The sequence below is a fragment of the Cinclus cinclus genome, chromosome 13 (assembly GCF_963662255.1).
Source record: "Cinclus cinclus chromosome 13, bCinCin1.1, whole genome shotgun sequence".
Taxonomy (NCBI): Eukaryota; Metazoa; Chordata; class Aves; order Passeriformes; family Cinclidae; genus Cinclus; species Cinclus cinclus.
Genome location: NC_085058.1, coordinates 2,789,333 through 2,813,714, shown reverse-complemented (window position 1 = coordinate 2,813,714; position 24,382 = coordinate 2,789,333). Strand labels below are relative to the sequence as shown.

The 24,382-nt window shown below is 57.5% G+C and overlaps 1 protein-coding gene across 1 annotated transcript; it reads right to left on the bottom strand.

The window, feature by feature from the left end:
• Window positions 1-812: 812 nt before the first annotated feature.
• On the bottom strand, window positions 813-23,529 carry SEMA7A (semaphorin 7A (JohnMiltonHagen blood group)). The gene is made up of 14 exons (XM_062501441.1): window positions 22,974-23,529; window positions 10,289-10,422; window positions 9,821-9,871; window positions 9,514-9,609; window positions 9,352-9,436; window positions 8,789-8,899; window positions 7,761-7,900; window positions 6,113-6,291; window positions 5,879-5,987; window positions 5,418-5,616; window positions 4,103-4,218; window positions 3,422-3,573; window positions 2,739-2,818; window positions 813-1,162 (listed from the first exon to the last, which is right to left on the bottom strand). The coding sequence occupies exons 1-14, from the start codon at window positions 23,086-23,088 to the stop codon at window positions 813-815; spliced, it is 1,917 nt and encodes a 638-aa protein (XP_062357425.1). The 5' UTR covers window positions 23,089-23,529.
• Between the last annotated feature and the right edge of the window lie 853 nt (window positions 23,530-24,382).

Sequence of the window (24,382 nt, the reverse complement as noted above, 5' to 3'; positions counted from 1 at the left end):
GGCGAGGTTTGGACAAAGAGCGGGAACATCTCCCCCCCCCCCTCCCCCCCCCCCACCCCGCACTTCGCAGGGAGAAAAATCCCGATTTTCACAGCTTAGTCTCGCTCCGAGAGCTCCGGAAAGGCGGGGGAGGCGAACCCCGAGCTTGGCTCGGGGGACAGGGACGGAGCCGGGGCCAGGCACAGCCCCCCCGGAGCCCTGAGATCCGCTTTCCCTGAGGCCACCCGGGCCAGGGCGGGAGCGGGGCGGCCCCGCTGCCCCCGGCGATGCCCCTCGGCTGCCTGCAGAGGATTTGTGCGTCTCCAGCGTCTCCCCAGCGCCTCCCGCCGCGCTGCGGGCTCCGTTCCCACCTTCCCTTCCCGTCCCCACACCCCAAATCCAGTCACCTGCCGAGGAGGCTTTTCCATGCAAATTCCCAACGCGGCGCCGATTCCCGACCTCCCTCCCACACCAAAGCCGGCCGTTAACAAAAAGAACCAACCGAGCTCCCCTCTGGTCTCCGAGCCCTCCGGAGCACGAGGGGACTCGCGAGTGACACCGGGGGTGTCCCAGCTGCTGCCGACCCCGACATCATCCAAAACCAAAATCTCGGGAGGCAGACCCCCACATCCACATCCTCCTCATCCTCATCACATGCAAGGAGCGGCCGCGCCCTGAGGATCAGTGCATGCATGGCGGTGCGAACCGCACCGCGGCCACCACGTGTCACCCCTTCCTCCCGAGGCTCATCCAGCGAGGCCGGCGGCGAAGAAGGCGAGCGGTTCAACGTCCGAGGAGAAATCACGACAGCGGGCAGGGCGAGCGGGACGGCGTCAATGGAAGAGCTTGGCCAGGGCCACCACCAGCAGCAGCTGGAGCCACCACGAGGCCAGAGCAGCCGGAGCCCGGCCCCGCTGGGACAGGAAGCGCAGGCGGTCCAGCAGGCGCTCCTTGACCAGCGCCTGGCGGAAGCCGTCCTCCTCGGACACGCAGACGTAGTGGCCGTAGTGCTCGCGCCGCACGCTAGGGATGAAGTGGAAGCAGTCGTGCTGCGGGCGCGACGTGTTGCAGCTCTTGATGAGCACGTCCTCGTGGTACCAGTTGTAGGTGGCGTAGTGGGACTCGATGGAGCAGTTGAGGTAATAGCGGGAGAAAGGCATCACCGAGATGTTCCGGAAGTCATCTGCGGGGAAACGGAGGTGGGGTTGTGTTAGTGGAACGCAATCTGGATTTTAGCGGGGAAACGGAGGAAGGGAGAGAAGCTCCTCAAGACTTCTACTCTGTCCAGCAGAGCCCATCCCTGCAGGCTCTGATGACATCAGCCAGCCCAAAGATTAATTAGATAAATAAGATAAATTAGATAAATAAGATAAATTAGATGAATCAGATAAATTAGATGAATCAGGTAAATTAGATAAATTAGAGACATTAGCAACGCCCCTGCGATGACACATTTAAGAAGGGAATAAAAGGTGCCCAGCTCCTCTTTCTTCCTCTCTTTGGGCGGGTGGGGAGTGGAGCGGCAGGGCCCCATCCCATAATGGCCACTGGGCTCCTTCCCTGCCTGGCTGGGCCAGCAGTGGTGGGGATCACACAGCCAGGACACAGCCGGATGGGATCAATCTTTTTGGCACTGCAGAGCTCTGTAAAAATTTTCCAGTGGATAGAGCGTGAGGACAAATGAACCTACGGACACCGATGCTCTCCCGAGCCAGAGAGAAGGAGAAGGTGACATGAGGAGAACCATACGGTGACACCAAGGCTGGTGCAAAAGAGGGAGGAGGAGCTGAAATTCTCCCAGCAGCCGTGGTGAGGATGACAACACAAGGAATGTTTGCCTGTAACAGAATTCACCCACAGCCCGCGAGAAAAGGGCGCTCACGGCTGGAGCACGTTGAGAAGCTGTGATCTGGTGAGAGGCTCAGAGAGACACAGAACCCACTCTGCTTCCAGACAATGAGGAGGAGAAGCCAGGACAGCTCATCCTTAAAAACTGGCCCAGGGAAAAGTGCTTGTGGGAAGACTCCGAGCCGTGGGAGGGACTCACGCTGCAGCAGGTTTGGGTGGGACTGCTACTCCTGGAAATGCAACCACGTTGGAGAAGGTCACAGAGAACTGTCTCCCATGCGAAGGACCAAGGGACAGCAAAAGAGACTCCTGTCACTAAACAAACTGGAGAAAGATTTTTTAAACTGACTGAAATCCTCATGTTGGTGGGAGTGGAGGAAAGGTGTTCTAAAGCTTCATTTTATTTTCATTATCCTCTTTGAATTCTGTAAATATTTTTTTCTGGTTATCTTTGAATGTTTCAAGCCCGTTTTGCCCTTTCAGTGTTTTCTGCTGATCCTAATCTCAACCCATGAGGCTTTTAAATATTTTTCCTTTCCCCCTCCTGTGCTGAGATACAGCAGAGAAGAACAAGAGAATGCTTTTTTGTGGGGGCACTGGCATCAAAGCCACGAGAGACATCCAGGACGGATGGATTGGGTTGGTGGGATCATGCCTGTGACAGCAGGGATGGAACTGGAGGATCTTCTTTCCAACCCCAATCTCACCACGATGTTACAGATCCACAGCAGCCCACATCTGGTGAAGCCCACAGGACTCTTCTCCCAGTTCAATCCTTCCCACCCAGCTGGGAAAAGTGATTTCCACTACTTCCATCCCAGTGTGTTGATTCCAGCTCCCCAGCAACACCTCTCACCATTCAAACCCATCCAAAGCCTGGAGAATCCAACAATTCCTTCCCCAACCACAACACGTCCACGTACCTTCCTTGACGTTGCCCCTCTGGCAGTTTCCTTGCCACGAGCCCAAATTCAGGTTCTGGAGCACCTCCCTGAGGGGTGGGAATGGGAATAAGCACCGAGAGAACTTCAGGAAATGGCGTTTCAGGGATGGGAACCCCCATATCAGCGGGATGAGCAGAATGAGCAGGAATATCCCATTCCCATCCCAATTTCAGAAGGTTGGAGGTGACCAACAAGAGACCCAGCAGGAGAGGGCTTGGGTGCCCAAAACCCTTCAAGGGAAGGATGGATCTGCACAGATCATCCCAAACTTTTGGGGAGAGGGGTTGGGTGTCCAAAACCCTTCAAGGCAAGGATGGATCCACACAGATCATCCCAAACTTTCGGGGAGAGGGGTTGGGTGTCCAAAACCCTTCAAGGCAAGGATGGATCCACACAGATCATCCCAACCTTTTGGGGAGAGGGGTTGGGTGTCCAAAACCCTTCAAGGCAAGGATGGATCCACACAGATCATCCCAAACTTTTGGGGAGAGGGGTTGGGTGTCCATACCCTTCAAGGGAAGGATGGATCCGCACAGATCACCCCAGACTTTCAAGGACAGCGCAGCCACCCCAAACAGCCCGGGATGGGAATGCTGAGGGTGTGGGTGTTTGCCCAGTGGGATCGGGAGGGGGGAGTGGCCACCACGCACCGGCTGTGGGCCAGCGAGAGGCAGGAGCCATTGGCCCAGCCGCAGTAGGGGTCCCTGGCCAGCACGCAGCTGTGGCAGTTGTTGCGATACGCCCCGCACATGTCCATGGGCAGCTCCAGGACGCGGCTGCTGGAGCCCACGTAGAGCACGGCCTGCGGGAGGAGAGAACAGGGAACAGTCATGTCGTGTCCCAGGGCAGGTCAGGAGGTGTTGGAGAGAGGTCAAGGAGATGCTCCAAGGGTGGAGCCAGGTTGGGAGAGCTGGGAATGTTCAGGTGGAGAAAGGAAGGCCCTAGGGAGAGCTCAGAGCCTCTTTCAGGGCATAAAGGGGCTCCAGGAAAGCTGGAGAGGGAATTTGGAGGGATAGGACACAGGGAGTGGGTTCCCACTGCCAGAGGGCAGGGGTGGATGGGATATTGAGATGGAATTGTTTCCTGTGAGGGTGGAGAGGGGCCAGGATGGAATTCCCAAAGCCTCTGTGACTTCCCTAGAAGTGTCCAAGGCCAGGGTGGACACTGGGACTCGGAGCACCCTGGGATAGTGGAAGGTGTCCCGGCCGTAGGGTGGGGCTGGGTGATCATTAAATGTCCCACCCAACCCAAATAACTCCATGATTTCACCCCCAGACCCCGAGGAGTTGCCTGACCAATCCCATCCTCCTACCCCCGGAGCAGGGACCCACCCTGGTATGGTCCAGGATCATGGACTGGATGGGATCCTTGTTGGGGAACACCTGGATCTCCATGATGTTCTGCACCCCGTCTGGCAGCTCCACCACCTTGTGGATGGACCCCTTGTCTGGGAAGAGAGAGGGGACAGCCCTGCTGAGGCACCCTGGGAGGAGGTGACAGTGGCAGGAGGTGCCAGCCTGGATCTCACACCCAGAGAGGGCAGGAGCAGCATCCCCAGGGAACAGGGCTGGGCAATCCCCGTGCTTCCCCCTTCCCAAAGGGATCCATCCCGAGCCCCCCTCAGCCAGGGGGAGGTGAAGCCCAGCCCGTGCAGGGGTTGGGACCCCCCAAGTGACCCCGTGTCCATCCCACCATCGGATCAGCCTTCCCAGGGGGACCCTGCAGGGCCTTGGCTGTGTTTAAACGCAGGATTCTGGAAAATCTCTATTGCTCTGTCTGTCTGTTTCTCTGTTTCTCTCTAGCTCTGTTTCTGTTTCTCTCAATTTCTCTATTTAACTCTCTCTCTCTGTTTTTCTCATTTCTGTTTCTCTGTTTCTCTCTAATTCTGTTTCTCTGTTTCTCCATCTCTCTGTTTCTGTTTCTCCACTTCTCTGTTTCTCTCTAACTCTGTCTCTGTTTAACTATGTCTCTATTTCTCTGTTTCTACCTCTGTTTCTCTCTAGTTCTGTTTCTCTGTTTCTCCATCTCTCTGTTTCTCTCTAATTCTATTGCTCTGTTTCTCTCTAACTGTCTCTCTGTTTAACTCTGTCTCTTTATTTCTCTGTTTCTCTCCAACTCTCTTGCTCTGTTTCTCTGTTTATTGCTCTATTGCTCTATTTCTCTCTAACTCTCTTGCTTTGTTTCTCTATTTCTCTCCATTCCTCTGGAAAATCCAGAATCCAGCACTCGTGGATCCAATCCCATCCACCCACCGAGAGCCGGCTGCGCTTTCTTGATCACAGACCAGGGAATTTCAATCCCCTGCAGGTCCCTCCCTCCGCGAGCGCCAGGGAACAGATCCCAAGGATGGGAGGGATGAGGAAGCATCGGAAAACGACGGAACTGTTCCTTTGGGGCAGGATTTCTGCCCCACAGCACGAACCCACGCCTGGGGAGGGCTGTGCCCCCCTCCCCCGTGCCTGGGACGCTGCCTGGAGCCCACCCCCCCAACCCCCCCCCCCCCCCCCGGCTGTGCCCACGCATCCAAGCTGGCAGCGTTCGGCTGTTCCCGAAATTTGGCAGCTCGCTCCCAGCCTGATGAGCATATGCCAGGCTGGGAACGCAGCCCTCGCGCCGGGAACGTCCCCTCAAACGCGTCCCACGCACCTGTGGCCAGGTAGAGGACGTTGTAGCGCTGCCCGTCGCCCGCGGCCACCTCGTGCACCCCGATTTTTTGGTAACGGTGCTTGTTGTGGAACAGGGGGCTCCTGGAAGGCCACAGGGGCTCCACCCGCTCCTCCACCTCGGGGTGGCTGTCGGCGATCTTGAAGGTCTCGCTGGGCGTGTGCTGCCCGGAGGGGACGCACTGCGGGCACAGGGGGGACAGAAGGGTTCAGAAGGGGACAAAAGGGGGTCAGAAGGGGACAAAAGGCACCGTCAGGGGCGGCCGAGGCACTGAGGATGGCGGGGGATGCCCAGAGGTGCGGTAACAGCGCTGCCCCTGGGATGCTGTCACCGTTGTCGCTGTGCCAGGCACCTCCGAGCTCCTCTCCCCCACCCTGCTTTCCCTGAAGGGATGGGATCTTTTCCAGCCTCCTTTCATTCCCTGCCCTTTCCCCCTGCCTCACCTGGCCAGGTTTGACCTCCGGGGTGGGGCCGTTGTAGCCTTTGAGCCGCGATGTCCGGAACACGCTGTCGATGTCCCCAAAGGAGTAGACACAGACGGCAGAGCTCCCCCTGTGAGGGGACAACGACAGGGTCAGGGGGACACCGGCCACCCCCTGGCTGTGAGCATCTCCGTGCCCTGTTCCCCAGAGGGAAAAGAGGGCTGGGGGGAAGGATTTGGGGCAGGGGCGACTCACCAGGTGTTGGTGAAGAGCCCGTAGACCTTGGAGTGGTGCCAGTCGTGCGCGGGGACGATGAAGATGTCCTGCAGCCAGTTGAAGTTGCCCTTGGTGACGGGGTCCACGCAGATGAGGGTGGCCTTGAGGAACGTGGTCCACTTGGAGGCCGAGAGGGAGCTGGTTCCTCCCTTGTCCTCCTGGGGGACAGGGACAGCAGGGAGGGGGTCAGGTGTTGGATCCCAGAAACCTGGGATTTTTGAGCTTTCTGTGCTTTCTGGCACTGACCCCCAGGAGAACACTGCTTTTGAGCTGAGCCCTTGGAGAAGGCTTCCAAATTTGGGTGATGGAGTTCAAGTCACAGGTGTGTAGTTAAATAGAAGTGTGTGATTTCCCATGGTGAAGGGTTTGGAATTTGAGGTTTTTATAATGCAGTAATAGGTATGGGACAAGATGGAGGAATTTGGCTGCTGTCTCCCTTTTGGTGCTCATCTTCCTCCTTCTTCATGGCTTCAGGCAGTGGTTTCTGTTTGGACAGTCAGTGCTGCACTGAGGGTCACGGGAATTTGGTTATTGGGGTAAAAGTATAAATAATAGAGGTGTTAATTCTCTATTGGACTGTTGAGCTTTATAAGACCTTGCAGCAGCTGGATCTCTCTCCATTTTGCTCACTTCTAGCTGGTGGCTGGAAGTGCTGCTGAACTCTCTGTACTTTAGGTAAGATTTAATCTTATAAAAAATTTAATTGCTCTCGGGTTCATCGCTCCAGTGGATACAAGAGGCTCCACGAGCTGACAATCTGGACAAGATTTATCTCAAGCTCTTGCTTGATCTTTGGAGTCAGGGTTTGGGAGGGAACACCCCCAAAGATCCTGATGGGGAACTGCAGGGTCCCGTTCCTGCCACCTCAGTGTTATAAGTACAACGGGATGCGTATATTATTATATTAATTATTGGCTTATATTATTTTATATTATATTATTGGCTTTTCACAAATATTAAAATGAATGTTAAATGTATAATGTTGGAAAACTTTGCTGTACAAGTATAGTTTCTTTTAGTTCTGCTGTTAACAAAACTTAGAAATAGTAGTGTGATAATTTTTCTTTTTTTTTTAGTAGTGTGATAAGTATATTTTTCTTGGGGTATAACATGGTGATGTAAAAAGCTTTTGTTCATGTAAATATCTCGGAGAATGGTAAAAACAATGATCAGGAAATTCTTTACATTCTTGTATTATCAGACACCAGGACCCCCAGGGAAGGAATTTATTGATCTTCCTTTATCAGGGAGTACCTACAGGAGGGAGCCACAAGGAGAAATAAAAAAAATGTTGATTTAGAGGTCTGGGGAGGGGATGATTTTGAATAATGAATGAAGGTCTATGAATATGCAACATGCTGATGCATATAAAGAAATGTTTTCTGGGTTAGTGCGTGCTCTTGGCTGAAGGCTTTACTTTATTGTTTGTCTCTTACTGTCTTTTATTAAACTTCTTAAATTTTACCAGGAAAGTGAACCTCGTTTTTTGCACCAGCGAGACGGAGCAGGGAATTCTCCCTCCATGGCTGTGTCTCACTCAGAGGGGCCAAAGCAAGCCCAGGTTGTGAGGTGTCCCCTGTCACGCCCAGAGTGTCCTGGCTGTCACCCCGCCCTGTCCCCGAGGTACCTTACACAGCTGGGCCACCCTCGAGATGTTCCGGGGAGCCTCGGGGCTCTTGTCGGGGTTGTCCTCGCGGAAAAAATAATAAATCTTGTCCTGGTGAGGCTCCTCGTGCTTCAGCGTGGTGGCCTTGACAAACTGAGGGTCTGGGGAGGGAAGGGACAGAACCTGGACCTGATTCCATCTGGGAAGCCAGCGGGGGTGGGGACAGGACAGGGAAACAGGGAACGGGACACGGCTGTGCCCCAGGGAAAGGAGAGCTCCGAGGCCAGGCTGTCCCTGCCACCATCCCAGGGCTTCGTTCCCTGCAGGGAACCACTCCCTGGAGCCTGGGAAGCCTTGGCAGCCACAGAAACCCAGATGCCTTCCGGATCTGGGAGCTGTTGTGGGAAGGAAGGATCCCTGAGCAGGAGAAATCTGTGCTGTTTGTTGGGAAAACCCCGTAACACCGTTCCTATTAATGCCATGATGGGCATCCCTGGGTCCCTCTGAGCCTCCTTAGCTGCTGTTTCCATGGCAGGGAATGTCCAGGGATCTGAGCACTGGTGTTTCCACAACAGGGAATGTCCTGGGATCAGCCCTGGGGCTCTCAGGTCTGGTTTGGTTTCCCCCTCCCTGTTTCATCCCAGTGTCATTTTAATTCTGTTTTTTATCCCCACAATCATTCATTTCTCCCCTGGGAAGCCACCAGAAGCCCAGGGAAGTGGAGCAGGGTCCTTTCCCCATGTCCCCATTGTGGACCTGCCCAGCCCAGCCCCAGGCTTTTCCTGGCTGGGGTTTGCCCGTACTGGAAGTTGCCCAATGCCAGGGAGCATTTTGCACAACCGAGTTTCCTTCCACCCCACAGGAGGGACTCACCAGCCACATTTCCCCATCCCCCGAGGACAGGGAAGTCACTTTTGCACCAGTCCGGGGCAGAAGCACAGCAGTGACAGGGGGTGAGAAGCTCTGCAGCTTCTCCTGCCCCACTGCCAGCTGTGGGGGTGGCAGAGTCCAGCTGGGAATGTCCCCCCACAGGAATGTCCCCCACTCACTCTGCATCACCGTGTCACTGGTGTAGAGCTCTCCCCCGCCCCTCACGCGGCGGAACCGAGGGATCTTCCCGTTCTGCTGGCTCTTCTTGATGGTGGAGTAGATGTCCTGGCCTGTGGGATAGCAGGGATTGGGGAGAGGAGGAGTGAAAGCAGCCAGGACTTGCTGGGCATCACAGGGATGGTGGGTATGGAACAGGCATCTCAACCCTGGCACCCCATCCTTGAAGGGTGGCAGGGACAGATTCCAGGTTCTTGGAAGGATTCTCACCTGTGTCCCCAGCAGGCCTGGAGCAGTGGGGTCACTGCAGGCCCCTCCTCCGGAGCCAAAGCATTCCTGATTCCCAACATTCCTCCCACATCCCACTGCCCGGTGGGACTCTCCAGCCTCTGTCCCAAAGGGACGTGCTCTTCCATGGGGACAAAGTGAGGAGAGCAAGGCCACCCAGAGCAGGGGGCAAAGCCCTTGGAGTAGCCTCAAGGGGCCCCTGTTTGTCCCAGGAAAGCTTTGAGCACAGTAAAACCACTAGAAAACAGGAAAATGGGAAAATATCCCGTTTTCTTACCATCGACAACAACGAGGGTGTTGGAGTCAGGGGTGAATGGAGCGATCCCTCTCCCATCCCAGGGCAAGCTCTCTTTCCTCTGCGTCTGGGGAAGGACAGAAAGGGATCCTGAGTGAGATCAGGCCAGGTTTTCTCCACCTGGGATGGGGGAAGGATCCCTACCACGTTCCAGCAGGTCGGAGCGCAGGCGCCGGTCCCGCACACCAAGAGCCCGTCCCCGTACCGCTCCACCAGGGTCAGGTAATTCCGGCTGTCCTCCTGCCAGGGGGAGAGGATCCTGGCAATGGCACCAAGCCCCCAGCACCACACAGCTTCCCAGATTTCTCCTGGATTTTCCCGGATCTCCTCATCTGGAGGGAGCTTATGAGGAGCACACGCAGCTCCTTCACCCCAAATCCTCCAGCTCTCCCCATCCCTCTGTTCCCTCCTTCACCCCAAATCCTCCCCACCCCTCATGGGTGTGACCTACCGAATTCCCAGACGTCACGCACTGCCCTTCATTTTTCACCAGGAATTCTTGCTGGGATAAAAGAGAAGGAGACGCTTCCATTCCTGCTCTCTGAGCTCCAGCAGTCGCGGGCTCAGCGCGCTACAAGGTCACCAAACACCGCGAGGTGCCCTTGTCCCCCACCCCCGGCGGCTGAAATCCCTCGGGAAGGCGGGGCTGGATCCCAGCCACGGAATCTGAGCATCCCTGGCTGGAATCACCGTCCCTGAGGAGCACCGAGAACCTCAGAGGTAAGAACTCACTCGTGGCCAGCGCGGGGGATTTCTCCCCACTGCAGCCATTCTTTCCTCCTGGGATTTTGCATCCTAGCGGGATGGAGCCGGCTGGGCAGAGCCCAGGATCACCCAGGTCAGGAATGTGGGTCGGGAGATGGATCCCAACTTTTTATGGGGTTTTATGAGGCCAAACCCATTCGCAGAGCCTCCTCACCGTGTAGTTCTCGCGGGTCCCAAAGTCGTAGTAGTAGAGCCTCCCCTCGCCCCCGACGTAGATGGAGGAGGTGTTTTCCTGGTGGAAGAACACCGGGAATCTCTCCCACCGCGGGAACACATATTCCTTGGCACCTGGGGACGGCACATGCCTCAGGGAGATGCTGGGGGAGAGGAGACACCCGCTGATCCCTTCCCTGCCCGCGCCCTTGGAGCGCTGAGGAAAACCGGGACGTGGGGCTGGTTAAGGGGACAGGCGGCTCCCGGGCTCCAGCTCTTGTCCCCTGGGCCCCGGGGGACGGGAGAGCTCCACAAGGCAGAGAGGAAGCAAGGGAATTGCTGAGATGGCAGGAGGGACAGCTGGGAGTGCCCCAGCCCTGGCTCTGAGCGCTGCCTTCCAGAATCCCAGATTCCAGAATCCCAGTGCCTCCTGCATCCCAGCTGAGGCACGAAGGATCCCTGTCCCACCCTGGCAACCGGCCCAGGCAATGCTGGAGAGATTTGGATCCATCCCAGAGCTGGGAGGGATGGACAGGGTTTGGATCCCAGGAGGAACAGACAGGGTTTGGATCTCAGGATGACGGACAGGGTTTGGATCCCAGGAGGGGTTTGGATCCCAGAATCACAGACAGGGTTTGGATCCCAGGATCATGGACAGGGTTTGGATCTCAGGAGCACAAACAGGGTTTGGATCCCAGGAGGAGTTTGGATCCCAGAATCACAGACAGGGTTTGGATCCCAGGATCATGGACAGGGTTTGGATCCCAGAATTACAGACAGGGTTTGGATCTCAGGATCATGGACAGGGTTTGGATCTCAGGAGCACAAACAGGGTTTGGATCCCAGGAGGAGTTTGGATTCCAGGACCACAGGCAGGGTTTGGATCCCAGGATCATAGACAGGGTTTGGATCCCAGGATCATGGACAGGGTTTGGATCCCAGGATCATGGACAGGGTTTGGATCTCAGGAGCACAAACAGGGTTTGGATCCCAGGAGGGGTTTGGATCCCAGGAACACCGACAGGGTTTGGATCCCAGGATCACAGACAGGGTTTGGACCCAGGATCATGGACAGGGTTTGGATCTCAGGAGCACAAACAGGGTTTGGATCCCAGGAGGAGTTTGGATCCCAGGACCACAGGCAGGGTTTGGATCCCAGGATCATGGACAGGGTTTGGATCTCAGGAGCACAAACAGGGTTTGGATCCCAGGACCACAGACAGGGTTTGGATCCCAGGCCAGAGCCCAGGTCTGGCAGGGGAAAGGCTCACCCAAAGCCACAAGCCCTCGCTCCTTGTCCCAGACAGGAACAAGGAGTGGCAGCCGGCGCTCAGACGTGCCAGCTGGCAGCAGAGCCGCACGTGTGCCCCTTTGCCCTTCCTCTTTCGCATCCCGGCTTTTCCAGCTGCCTTTCCCTGCAAACCCCCTCCGTTCCCTGCTCTGTGGCTAGCTGGGCTGGGGGAAGTTGGCCCTGGTCCCCCCCATGGGCTCCCTGGTCCCAAAGTGCCGAGTTGTGCGGGAATGGCATCACAGGGATGGCTCCAGTGATCAGGACTGCCCTGTGCCCAGGCACTCCGAGCTCGGCATTCCCGCTTCTCCCTTTCCCAAAGAGAGCAGCCTCTGCCCCGGGCAGCGCTCCCAGAGCTGAGCCAAATGCGGGAAGCGCCTCTGGAGCTGGCAGCCGGCACCGCACAGTAATTAATTAATCAGCGGCGCGTGGCGCTCTGTGTTTGTAGGGCTGGCACTTGGCACTGCCTCACAGGTCACGGCTGAATTCCCGCTGGATTTGGGGGGTTATTCCCACCTCCTCGGGGTCCCTCATCCCTTAAAACAAGCAGAGTTTTCCCAGCAGGGCTTGGGAAAGCTGCCAGAACCCTCCCCGGGCCGGTTTGGGAAGGACTGTGGGGACACAGTGAGGGGACAGCTCCCTGTGTCACTCAGCCCCAGCGATCCCGGACCCTGCCCACCCCTGTGCCCTGCCCACCCTCCCTGCGTCCAAGGGCTCCGACAAACCTCTGAGCCCGAGCTGGAGGAGCTGGAACTGAATATTCCAGGCTGATTCTGCAGCCAGGCTCAGTCTCGGCCTGCCCAGGAGAGGAAGAATTCCTTTCACAGCCTCTCCCTTCCCAAAAACCCCACTCCTGGGGAACCCCTAAAATGCTGTGACCCCATCACCAACACACCTCAAGCCAGTTTACCCAAACCTCAACAAATCTTATCCTCGTTGGAAACCTCCAGCCCCTAAATTGCTGCTAATCCAGGCAAATCTCTAAGCCCAGCTCCTCTTCCTCGCCTGGGGGCTCTTACTGAGCTCCCTGAGCCCTGCCGAGCTTCGAGGAGCCGAGGAGCCGAGGAGCCGAAAACAAACCAGCCCTGAACAATCATAAACAATCACTTGGCCGGCGCCGAGGTTGTTGTTTATCCTGCAGCTCCCCAGGGACCGCCGTGAATCACTCCCAGAGCCCAGGGAAAGCACAGCTCTGCCAGCCAGAGCCCACCAGCCAGCCCGGGCTGGGCTCCCTGCGCTGGCAGCGGGGCCTCCAAACGCTTCCAGCAGCGGCTGCTGAGCTCCCTCTGCCTCTGTAGAGCTGCTCCTAAGCACTGCAAAGCCGGTCCTAAGCTGCAAAGATGATTCTGAGTCCTGCAAAGCTGGTCCTAAGCTGCAAAGCTGTTACTGAGTCATCCAAAGCTGGTCCTAAGATGCAAAGCTGCTCCTAAGCCCTGCAAGGCTGGTCCTAAATTGCAAAACTGGTCCCGAGTCCTGCAAAACTGGTCCCGAGTTCTGCTTTGCCCACAGTGGCTTGGATTAGGGAAGGGGTTTGATCCCCTTCTCTCCTGGTGGGATGGGGGAGTGTCCCTGCACCCCCAAACTGCGGCTCTGGGGTTTGAACACCGTCAAGAGATGGATGAGGATGAGGAGCTAAAGGGCATCTCATGGCCCACAGCACCATACAATCATGGAGTTGTTGGGACTGGAAGACACCCTAAAGCCCATCCCATTCCACCCTACGCCAAGGCCAGGGACACCTTCCACTATCCCAGGATGCTCCAAGCCCCGTCCGGCCTGGCCTGGGACACTGCCAGGGACGGGGCCATGCCCCATTGTGTCCCCAAAGAGTGGGACATCTCTCCTGGCAAACCCAAAGCTGCTTTTGACACTGGGAAGAAAGGCTCATGCTCTTGGAAGGCTTGGCCCTGCCATCACCCCTGCTCCCAAATCCAACCCTGGAGCTGCAGGGGACACAGGGCTCATTCCCAGAGCCTGGCTGACCCCGCCGAGCCCCTCTGCCCGGCGTTTGTGGGGATCAATGGCACCACTGTCCCTGGAAATGTCCCCGCTCCGGTGGCCTGAATGGGAGAAAGGGTGGCTTTGTGCTCGGCAGAGCTCTGTGCCAGAGGGGAGGGGAGCAAGAGCATCAAATCAGGGAGAAATGCCGGGGGGTGAGGGAAGGCAGCTGCTCTGGATACCATGGAGAGAAGGGAGCAATCCTGCTTTCCATCCGGACAGAGCGGGCAGCTCCCTGTGGAGCCCCTTGGGATGCACCAGAACATCCCAGAACATCCCAAAGCATCTAGGAGCAACTCAGATCATCCTGGAGCATTGGAAGCATCTCAGATCATTTCAGATCATCCCAGAGCACCCCAGAGCATCCCGGAGCCGGCTGTTCCCACCTCCGGAGCACAGGGGCAGCGTGGGCTGCAGCCTCTCCCGGCAAACTCCATCACCCAGCCCGGCTGGGGCTGAGTCAGCGCCGCCTTCCCTCTGCTCGCTCCAGCATTCCCGGCTGGCAGCAGCTCCCGCAGCCCAGACACTTCTGAGTCACCGGCTTGCACCACTCCCAGCTCCAGGAGGAGTGGGAATTCTGGAATTCTATGGGAATGATGCTGCTGGGGTGGGTCAGGAATGGAGGTGGTGGTTTCGACGGGTTAAAATCAGGAACTGAAATAAAGCTCAGCACAAATGAAAGTGGAAGCAGGATGGGAGCAGAACCTGTTGGGTTTTGAGAGCTGGGGTGGGCATGAGGCACAGCCTTCATTTTCCACCCAGAAATTCCTTCCAAGTGGGAATTGCCTGGGAATACGAGGTGCGAGAGTAGGGTAGGAAGTCTGCTCTCTCCCTAGAATTGCCCTCTCCAGGAATTACCCAGACCAGGAATTGCCCTCTCTCTGGAATTGCCCTCCCCTAGAATTGCCCTCTCCCTGGAATTGCCCTCTCCAGGAATGGCCCTCTCTTTGGAATTGCCTTCTCCTAGAATTGCCCTCCCCTAGAATTGCCCTCCCCTGGAACTGCCCTCTCTTTGGAATTGCCCTCTCTTGGAATTGCCTCTCCCTGGAGTTGCCCGCTCCTCCCTCGGCTGAGCTGCGCCATCCCCGGACTCTCCTGTCGCTGTCGTGACGGGGACACGCGGCCGGGCCACCAGCACATGGAAAATCGGGATCGGCACGGGCCCGGTGCCGAGCCCTGGCAGCGCAGCCGAGCCCCGACGCCCAGGCGAGCCCTCGGGAACTGTCGCCGTGATGCGTGGCAGAGCTGTCACTCGCGGTGGCCCTGATGGCGCTGCCACCTGCTCCGCTGCCCGCGCAGCCTCCGCCACCGCTCGCAGCTCCAAACATTCCCCAGCTTGGAGTCCTTTCCCCGTCGAGATTCCGACCTCGGTGACGGGAGGCGGGAGGAAAAGCTGACTCGAGGGCTGGGAATGTGGGAGTGTCCCTGGATGTCACCTGCGCCTTCACCCCGGCTCTGAGTCAGGCCGAGATCTCCACATCTGCTGGGATATCAGTCGGGAGCCGCCGGGATGCCGTGACACCGATCCCTGCCTCGCTCCCGCTTCCTGCAGGACGCGTGATGAGCAGCCCAGGTCCAGTTTTCCCGGGAATGTGATTCAGGGCCGCTTCCTGAGTCACGCAGGGCTCCATCCCAGCTCCCGAAACTCCGCAGTGCAGCTGGAGTTTTCAGCATTCCCTCAGCCCCGGACAGGAGGACAAGCCCTGGATTTCCCACCATCTCCCCCGGGGTGGTTCCAGCAGCCACCCCAGGGGGACAGGGACACCCCACAGCGCGGCCAGGTCCCTCCATTCCCAGAGCAGGGCTGGATCCACCACATCGCTCCCACCCCCGCTGCCTCCCTCCTCCCCAGCTCCACCACGGATGCCAGCAAGGAGCCAAAGCTGCATTTTCTGTATTTTTTTTTTTAAGACGATCTATAAATTCCCAAATTGAGGCATTTCAGGAAGAGGAAATATGTCTCCAAGGAGCTGCTGTGCTAAGTTTTCCTTCCAGCGTGACTTTGCTCCAAGGGAACAAAGTGACACGAGGGAACAGTGTGACACCAGCGAGGCACAGCAGGGACAGGAGTATCCCGTTCCCATGGGATGGATGCCTCAGGCAGCCTTGGACAGAGCCTGCAGCAGTGGGGTTTTTTATAGGAACAGTCTGACTGTAAATGAGGCGTTTCGGGAGTTTTGGGTTGCTCTGACCTGTCAAGGAGTAATTGAAAGATCGTCACTGCAAGGTCGCAGCGCGCTAGCACTACCTACCACATATCGTGAAAAGTGACACATTTCGGGTTAAACCACGGGTTTTCCGGAAAAGGCAAGAAATGTGTGGAGGCCGCTTCCTCCCCCCCGCGGTTCCCTCCTGTCCCCGGCGCCTGCTGGGGGTGCACCGCAGGAGCAGGGTCCGTGCTCCCCCAGGCTCCCTCGGACACATCCGTGGAGAGAGCCTGGAAGGGCTGAAGGATCACCCCAGGGCAGCCCCGCCGTGTTTCAGGTCACTCTGCCCCATCCTGAGTCACTTCTCAAGGAAAGCAGAAGGAGCAGAGCAGAAGCGACAAAACCCCCAGGTTTCTGTCCCATCCCCCCCCCCCCCCCCCCTCCCCCGGAGCTTCCTCTTCATCCAAACGCCATCCTGGCCCTGCTTTCACTCCCTCCTGCTCAGTTTGGAGCTGACTGGAGCGTGGCCACCTGGAACTGCTTTCCTGCCCTCCCCTGTCTCCCCGAGAGGAGCAGGATCCCGCCAAAACACCTGCAGAAACCAGAGGCGGACGGATGAAAACCCTCCTGGCTGAAGTGAGCCATTCCCTTCTTCGAGTGCCATCACATCCCAAGGTTGGAACGTGGATCGGCGAGTCCTGTTGGAATTCTCGGTATTCCAAAGCCGGGTCAGCCTCTCCCGTCCCCCCGGGGCAGAGCAGGGCAGGGCACGGGCCAGGTACGGCAGCATCACAGCCTTGCCTGGGCCGGGCACTCCTGCATCCCCGGAAAGAGCACTTGAATGGTTTTCCAAAGTACTTTTCCATCAGCCCGGGCAGGGTAAAAGCCTTGACCGGAATTTTGCCGTTCCCTTCATCCTGCGGTTCCCAAAAGCTGGGGTTGGGAGTGTTGGCTGCTTTCCTTCCCATTTTCCAGTTGGGGAAAGCTCCAGCTGCTCACTCAGAACCAGCACAGGCGGGGGCAGAGGGACTGGGGGGACACACAGCTCTAAAACCCCACTAAGGGGCCCAGGAACTGACGGGAAAGCCCAAAAAGAAGAGGTATGAAGGGCCCCAAAAATTTTTCACACTTGTCTCACCCCGAGATCCCAGCAAGGTGCGGCCCCCGGAGTTTCTCATCCCCCTGAGACAGAGATCACACTCACACCGCTTTGGAGAGCTCTGCGCTCTCTCTTCTCATCCCATCTCTGCCTCCCCAGCACTCCCGAGCTCCCCTCCGAGGGAAGGGCCAACTCCAACATCCCAACATCCTCACCCAGCACAGCTTTTCCACCCCAGCATTCCCAGCTGCCCCCACCGTGTTTTTCCCTGGATCCTTCCCCCCCTTGTTCCTGCGCTCCCCTCCCGGGGTGCCGGCTGTGCCCTGGAGAAATCCCCTGCCGTGCCCAGCTTTTCTGGAGCCGGGCAGACAATGGAGCCCGCATTAGCAGGGATAATCCATCCTACAAAAACCGGCGGCCCCTGCGCGATCCCGATGCCCTGCAGGGCGCTCTGGGAGCACGCAAATGCACTTTTTCAGAGCCACGCTCCAAAAGGAAATATCCTGGCACAGCAACCACTCCCGAGATATTTCTGGGAGGGCCTGGAGGGCAGGAACGGGGTGGGGGGGTGGTGGGGGGGGGGGGAAGAAGCCCTGTTGGTTTGGTAACTGAGCTGTTGGGCTTCTGGGATTTGGGATCCCAAAAGCTCTTCTGGGAGCTGTGCTGCTGATATTCCCCGCTCCCAGCCGGAGCTGGAACTGGAATTGATCCCATACACCCACTCAGCAAGCAACAAAAGAGACCCCCTAACCTGCATTCCGCGGGGAACAAGCCCTGGATTCAAAGCCGGGGCTCCAGGAACGCTGGAATTCTCCTTCTCAGCCACCAAATCCCTGGCTGGATTGGGTTTGGCAGCAATTCCGTGAATACTAACGCGGCCCCACTCTCGCTCCCCCCATAATTATGCAGCACTGGAGCTGCAAGGCGAGGCCGGAGCCTTTGATTCCGTGGATTTCTGCCATCCAGCATGTCCGGCATTCCCGGCTGCCCCGGCGCCGAGCACCCCACGGCTGCAGGGGCTAAATTTAGAGCCAGGTTTTGCCACTTCCCAAAGGCTCCTCTCCGCAGTGGCGGTCCCAGGCTGTGCCGGCGATCATGGAATTTTATCCCACGGCCAGCAGAACAATGGCACAAGCACTGCTGGATGTTGTGTCAACACAACAAAGGATGGATTCGGCGGGATGCAGGGAGCCTCTCCCAGCCCAGCAAAGTCAGTTCCAGGCATTGATTTCCCAGGAAAGGCCTCCCAGGGGATAAAAACAGCTCCAGCAGCATCCACCAGAATAAGGCAGCTCCATCGACTTCCTTATCCCAGCTCCCACAGCTGGAAAACCCTTCCCAGGCTGGGTCTCGCTGCCCAGGGGTGGGCAAAGGGCACAGCCACCCGTGGCATCCCCAGGGAGGTTCTGAGTGAGAAGATCCAGAGGTTTGATCCCTCTGGAACACAGGTGAGGTGTGAGCAGCACAGCCCCTCCTCGGTGGGATTGGGAAGAATCCCAGAGAGATCAGGAAGGATCCTATCATGCAACGTCCTTCCCAGAGGTATCAGGAAGGATCCCAAAGGGACAAGGAAGGATCCTGACGTGCCCTTCAAATTGGGATTGGGAATGGCCCCGCTGTGCCCTTCAGAGTGGGATTGGGAAGGATCCCAGCAGGATTGGGAATGACCCTGCCATGCAATGTCCTTCCTAGAGGTATCAGGAAGGATCCTGTTGTGCCCATCCCAGTGGGATCAGGAATGACCCTGTCATGCAATGTCCTTCCCAGTGGGATCAGGAAGGATCCTGTCATGCAATGTCCTTCCCAGAGGGATCAGGTAGGTTCCCAGAGGTATCAGGAAGGATCCTGTTGTGCCCTTCCCAGTGGGATCGGAAATGATCCCGTCGTGTCTTTCCTCACTGGATCGGGAACAGCCCCACCGTGCCCTTCCAGCTTCCTCCTGCTCCTGCTGGCTTCCCACAGCTGCCGTGAGCTCCAGGTGCGTGCCAGTCCCGGGACATGCCGGGTTTGTGCCAGGGAATGCCACGGAGCCGTCCCCAGCAGCCGGACATGGGATTCGCATTCCCATCACCTCCCGTATTTCCCAGCCTTGGAGAACCCCGGAGGCAGGAATTTGAAACCAGACTTCCCAAAACTCCAAGATGTCTTGGCCAGGGCAGCTCGAGGGCGGGTGTCTGGCTGGGACTGGGGCCAAATTCCTCAGGGAAACTCCCATAACTCCCGAAACTGGCGGTGCCCTTTTCCTCCCCCAGCCGCCAGACGGGAATATCTGACCCCAGCCAATATGGAACCATCGCTGCCCTGAGCCGACAGGGCCCAGGAGGGGACAGGTGACAGCAGCAGAGCTGTCGCTAAGGCTGGGATTTATCACCCAAGCTGCGTCCCCACACCTCAACTGCAGCAGCTGCTTCCACAGCCCGCTCCTGTGGCACTCGCACGGTGTTCCGGGTGCAGCTGGGGCTGGCAGGAAAAGGGTGCCCGGCAGCAGGAGGAAGCAGCCCTATTTTTGGAGCAGCCGTGAATAGCCACAGGCTGGAGGTGGCTGGAACCCATTTCCCCTCCTCGCTCACCTCCCAGCCCTTTTTCTGGATGCGAGATTTGCCCTAAAACAGCACCTTGTACTTAGATTTATTTTGTGCTCGAGCTTAGATTTAGTTTGCGCTCGAGCACTCGGGTTTAAATTTAGTTTGTCCCATTTAAGGCACTGCATCACCCACAGAACACCTTCCCAGGCCCATTTTCAGCAGTTCTGTCCTCAAATTGGCTGGTGCAGAGCTGGGAGCTGGGTCAGGAATTGGCATCTGGCTCTCTTTTCCAGCCACAACTTCCACCAGTCGTGCCCTGCCTGTTGTTTTTGTGTCGTGCTCTCGTAACAGGAGGTGCCTGTGATTCACTCCATTTGTTTGGTTTGCTTTTCTTCTTTCTCAATCTGCGCACAGCAAAACATATTCGTTTTTTTCTTTTTTTTCCCCTTCTTCTTTTTTTCTTTTTTTTTTTTTTCCCCCAACTAGCATTTTCAGCTCCCAGCATCGCCCAACCCTGTGAAAAAGGAGAAAATAGCTCTGCTGGGAAAGCGAGCAGCTTTCTCCTGGAAATGGTGATGCTCTGAGAGAGCTTTGTGGGAAAGTGTCCTTCCAAGATGTTTCACACCATGGGACCACAAAAAAACATGGAGATGCTGTCACTGAGGGGAAAAAGCTGCTGCTGGCACCAGAAATCCCTCATTTGCCACAACAGGAAGGGATGAGGACCCTGAGGATCATCTCATCCCACGGGTAGGGACACATCCCACTGTCCCAGAGTACTCCAAGCCCCAGTGTCCAGCCTGGCCTTGGGTGCTTCCAGGGATCTAGAAGCAGCCACAGCTTTTCTGGGAATTCCTCACAGCTGGGAATTCCTTCCCAGTATATCCCATCCATCCCTGCCCTCTGGCAACAGGAAGCCATTCCCCGTGTCCTGTCCCTCCTTATCCCAAGCCCCTCGGCAGCTCTTTCCAGAAGGTTCCAGGGGCACCCAGCCCCAGTGAGCCCTGCTGACACAGCTCTCCCAGGCAAGCAGGCAGCCAAGCATAGCAAAGCCCAGGAGCTGTTCCAGGCAGCCCAGGAAGACTCCCAGAAGTGCCATTCCAAAGGCTCGCTGTATCCCGGGGCAGGTTGGAGCCAGCTCAGCCCGCCAAGAGGCGGCCAAAGGTCAATTGTATAATCCAGCCTCTCCCGCTTATCTCAGAACCTGCTCTCCACGGCTTCCAGTTCACCTGTTAATGAGCTGGGAAAATTAAACAGCAAGAGCCCATCCTGCCCCGCGGTGCCAACCGAACATCCGAGTTCTCCTCGGATCTCTGCACGTGTGGCTGAGCAGGGACGAATTCCTGAGCATGGCAGCAGCTCCAGCCCAGCCTGCGCTGCAAAGGCTGCGGGCTGCAGCAGCCCGAGCTCGCCCGCGGGCTCCGTGCCACGCTCAGCGTTTTGTGATGCTCGGTGACTTTCCGGTCAGAAGACAGCCCGGGCCGAGTGTCCCCTGCGCTGTCACCCCCGGGTGACACGTGGGATGCGCCAAGGAGCACCGAGCTCCTTGCGGGATGCGGCCGCACCTCTGCCAAAGCGCAGCCCGGCCGAGCAGGGAAAAAAATCCAGGGGAGGATGAGGAGGGAAGGAATGATGGGAGCACTGTGCCAGCCCGACTGGCCAGCCTGCCCCGAGGAACTCGGCGCTCTTGGGGAAGGGCAGTGGCCCAGAGACACCCTCGGGTGCCTGCAGGGAGAGCAGAGTTTGGTGGACACAGGGAGGCTCCAGATGTCACCAAATCCACCTCAAACCAGTGGAATTGAGACTTTCCGTGTCACAGACTCGCCGGGCACGGTGCCGGTGAGGGGAGCGAGGCTGAGGGATGGAAAAGCAGCTGCAGCTTTGCCCAGTTTCCTGCGCTGTAGGCAGGGAGGGAATCAGGCTTTGCCCAGCCCCAGAAATCCACATCCTGACCCTCCTCAGGCACGTGGAGGTGCCTTTGCCGAGCCGCATCACCTGCTGCTGGTGCGGGGTAAGAAATTTAATTCGGGGAAAGCTGCCAGCTCCCGCAGAGCCAGGGCCAGCCCTGCAGCACTGCAAACGCAGCAGCCACAGCCGGCCAGGAACGCTGCTCTCCACCCCCAGGAACGGGGCCCGAGCTGAAAATCAGCCCTGCGGCTGCATCCCTGCCACACGGCGAGGGACAAGGGACGGGCTGGGAGCGGGGGCTGCAGCCGCAGCAGCCACGTGCTGAGCGCTGAACATGCTGAGCTTTCAGCTCATGGGGAAGTTCAGCTGGGCTCCTCGGCCGCAGCAGCCCTTAGGCCGTTCCTTCATCCTCATCCTCCTCCCTTCACCCACTTGGGGAGGGTAGAGGTGACACCAAGGAGCTGATAAATAGGGCACGGCTCTCTCCCATCCCTCCCTGACTGCAATCCCTCTTGGCCCCGAGCTCTCCGAAATGATGACAGGCACAGATTAGCTCGGAACGGAGATAAACCGAGCAGGCGAGTGTCCTAATCGGTTTCGGTGACGGTGAGGGACAAGAGACAGCATCGCGCAGGGACACACAGGTGGCGATCGGCCGCTCCATCCTTCCCTTACCCTCGATTTCCAACCCCCCACCCCCCCCTCCTCCACCGCTGTCGGGAGCAGGGGGAATCTCCCTGGAGCAGCAGCTCCCGTCCCGCTCCCGCTCCCTTTTCCCGCAGCCACCACCGGTGACGCCATCGCGGAGCAGCCTCCCCTGCCCGGCGTGCCGGTGCCTCTCCCCTTTGTGCGCGACAAGGTGACAGCAGAGGCCACCCCCGAGCCGCGCACACGGCCACCAGCCAGCCCCCCGCTCTGCCAGCCCGGGGAGAAGCACCGCAAATGCCAGCGGGGGATAACAGATGGCACAGGAACGAAGAGAAATAAATGGGCGTGCTTGGAAGTTGCCGGGGAATGGGGAGCACAGAAGAACCCTTGTGCTGCAGAGCCCGCCCGGCAAAGCCAACGGGGTCTTTGTTCCAGCCAGCCTGGAGGGGATTCGTGCCGAAACTCGGGATAAAACCAGCGCCGACACACCAGGCTCGGAGCCTTGAAAACATTTCTTTGTTCGGCTTTGCCGAGATCCAATGCGGTTACAAAGTCTTTACGTGCCGTTTGTCAATTTTTCCCCGACACCAAGAGGTCTTCGGCAAATGTTTGCTCTCCAAATTCATCTGCAGCGAGCAGGGCGAGTTAAACTATGCATTAAGTATGTAAATACACTTCTCCTTTCTGGAGAGCTGAGAGTTAGGAAATGCGTCCTGTGGCCACCTCAGAGCTTTTTGACAGCCTTTGATACACCCAGCTAATGGAGGGAAGGGGGGAAAAATATATATAGAAATTAAAAAAAAAGCTTTTCGACAGTATGTAATGTCCCCAGCTTGTGGGAAAATGCTTTTAAAACATTTAAAAAAAGTAAAGTAAAATAAAAATAAATAAAAAGAACGGTCTAAAAATCCAATTAAAAGCCGGCAGCTTCAGCCCACAGGCATTTAAGGAGAGCCAAAAGCCTCGCCGAGGACACAAGAGAAATAAAAGCACCCCGATTCTGCTCAAAGGACGAGAGGCAGGTAGGAAGGAGCCGGAGCAGCCGCATGCCGAGGGCGCAGCCCGGGACTCACCTTGGGGAGCCGCGATGATCCTGGGGTTCACCTTGGAGCGTCCCGCTGCCCACGCTCCCAGCTGGCCGAGCCACAGGGCCAGCAGGAGGGCGACAGGCGAGCTCCTCCTGCCCATTCCTAGTCCGGGAGCGATCCGGGATGGGGACTCGGGAGGGCTGACAGTCGCATCTCCCCGCGCACAAAAGCTGGAGGCAATAAGAGTGCAGCCAATGGAGCCGGGAGGGCGGGTCTTACAGGGATGGAATTAAAACACCCGCAGCTTTACACCTGAGCTCCGGGCGCTCCGCCAAGGCCGCTTTTACTGGGGATTTTGGGGTCTTTTTTGGGGTTTTTTATTTTTGGGTTTTTTTCCGTCTCCGTGATGAGAGGAAGGTGCGGGGGTCGGTGATTTTGTCACTATTCGGCTGAGCTCGCGAAAAACTTCCTATGGGGGCTGAGGAAGGAAATAAAGGTTGGGACGAGCAAACGAAAGCAGAAATAGGGCTGAGAAGAGGGGCAGAAAGCGGGGTGCGCCCAGAGCCAGGTGCAATGGTGGGAGCGAACAGCTGGATCTAGGAGGAGCGGGAAGCAGCAGGCCTGCAGCTGTGGAAAGGCCACTCCCAGGGACGCGCTGCTGTCACACCCCCTCTGTCCCGAGCACGCGTGGCAGGGAATGACATCCCCGAATGGACGCGGGAGGAAAGTGAGCCCTGCCCAGCCACCCCGAACCTCCGCGATGCGGCTGGAGGGGACAAGGACACCCCGCGCGTGGCACAGTCCTCGTCCCGAATTGTCACTTCTTGTCCCAAAGGTGCCCCCGGGCAGGACCGGGAGCCTTTGTGCCGCTGGCTAATGAGAGGAGCGGGGCATTCCGAGCATGGAGAGCGAGCTCGGACGTGACCGGAATGGGAGAAGCCCACCGGGAATGAGACGCAGCTGCGCCCTTTAAAATCGCGATTGAAGCCCCGCTCCTGCAGGGGCGAGCGGGGTCAGGCCAAGGCGGGGGGGAGTACGCTGAAGGAAGCAAAAAATAAATTAATGAGCCGGCTAATGGCAAATTTGCAGGAGCCACAGGGATTTCCCGGGGCCTCTTTGTGTGTCGCGGGGTTCGTCTTCCTCTTCAGCCACGCAGATGCCGGGTAATTACTGGGGGAAGATCAAACACTCACTTCTGGCCCTGGTGATTCCCAGCCCTGAAGCACTCTGAGCTCACCTCGACCTGCCCCGGAGGCAGCTGCAGGTCCCTGCTTGCTCCCCGAACTGCCAGGACCCATTATCACTTGGTTTCCAGCACGGAAAAAAGGAGTTTTCTTCCAAAAAAAACACGCCTGAAAAAAGAGTTTTCGTCTTTCACCGCTACCCAGCAGCTGGGGGCTTGGGGTGGTTTTGGCTCTGAGGTTGGGGATTTTTGTTCCACCTGTGGTGAAATC

Coding starts and splice junctions, on each gene's coding strand:
- SEMA7A (XM_062501441.1), bottom strand. CDS start 23,088: ATGGGCAGGAGGAGCTCGCCTGTCGCCCTCCTGCTGGCCCTGTGGCTC. Junction 9,610..9,820: donor GCGTGACGTCTGGGAATTCG/GTAGGTCACACC, acceptor TCCCCCTGGCAG/GAGGACAGCCGGAATTACCT. Junction 6,292..7,760: donor GGGTGGCCCAGCTGTGTAAG/GTACCTCGGGGA, acceptor CCTGTCCCCCAG/GAGGACAAGGGAGGAACCAG.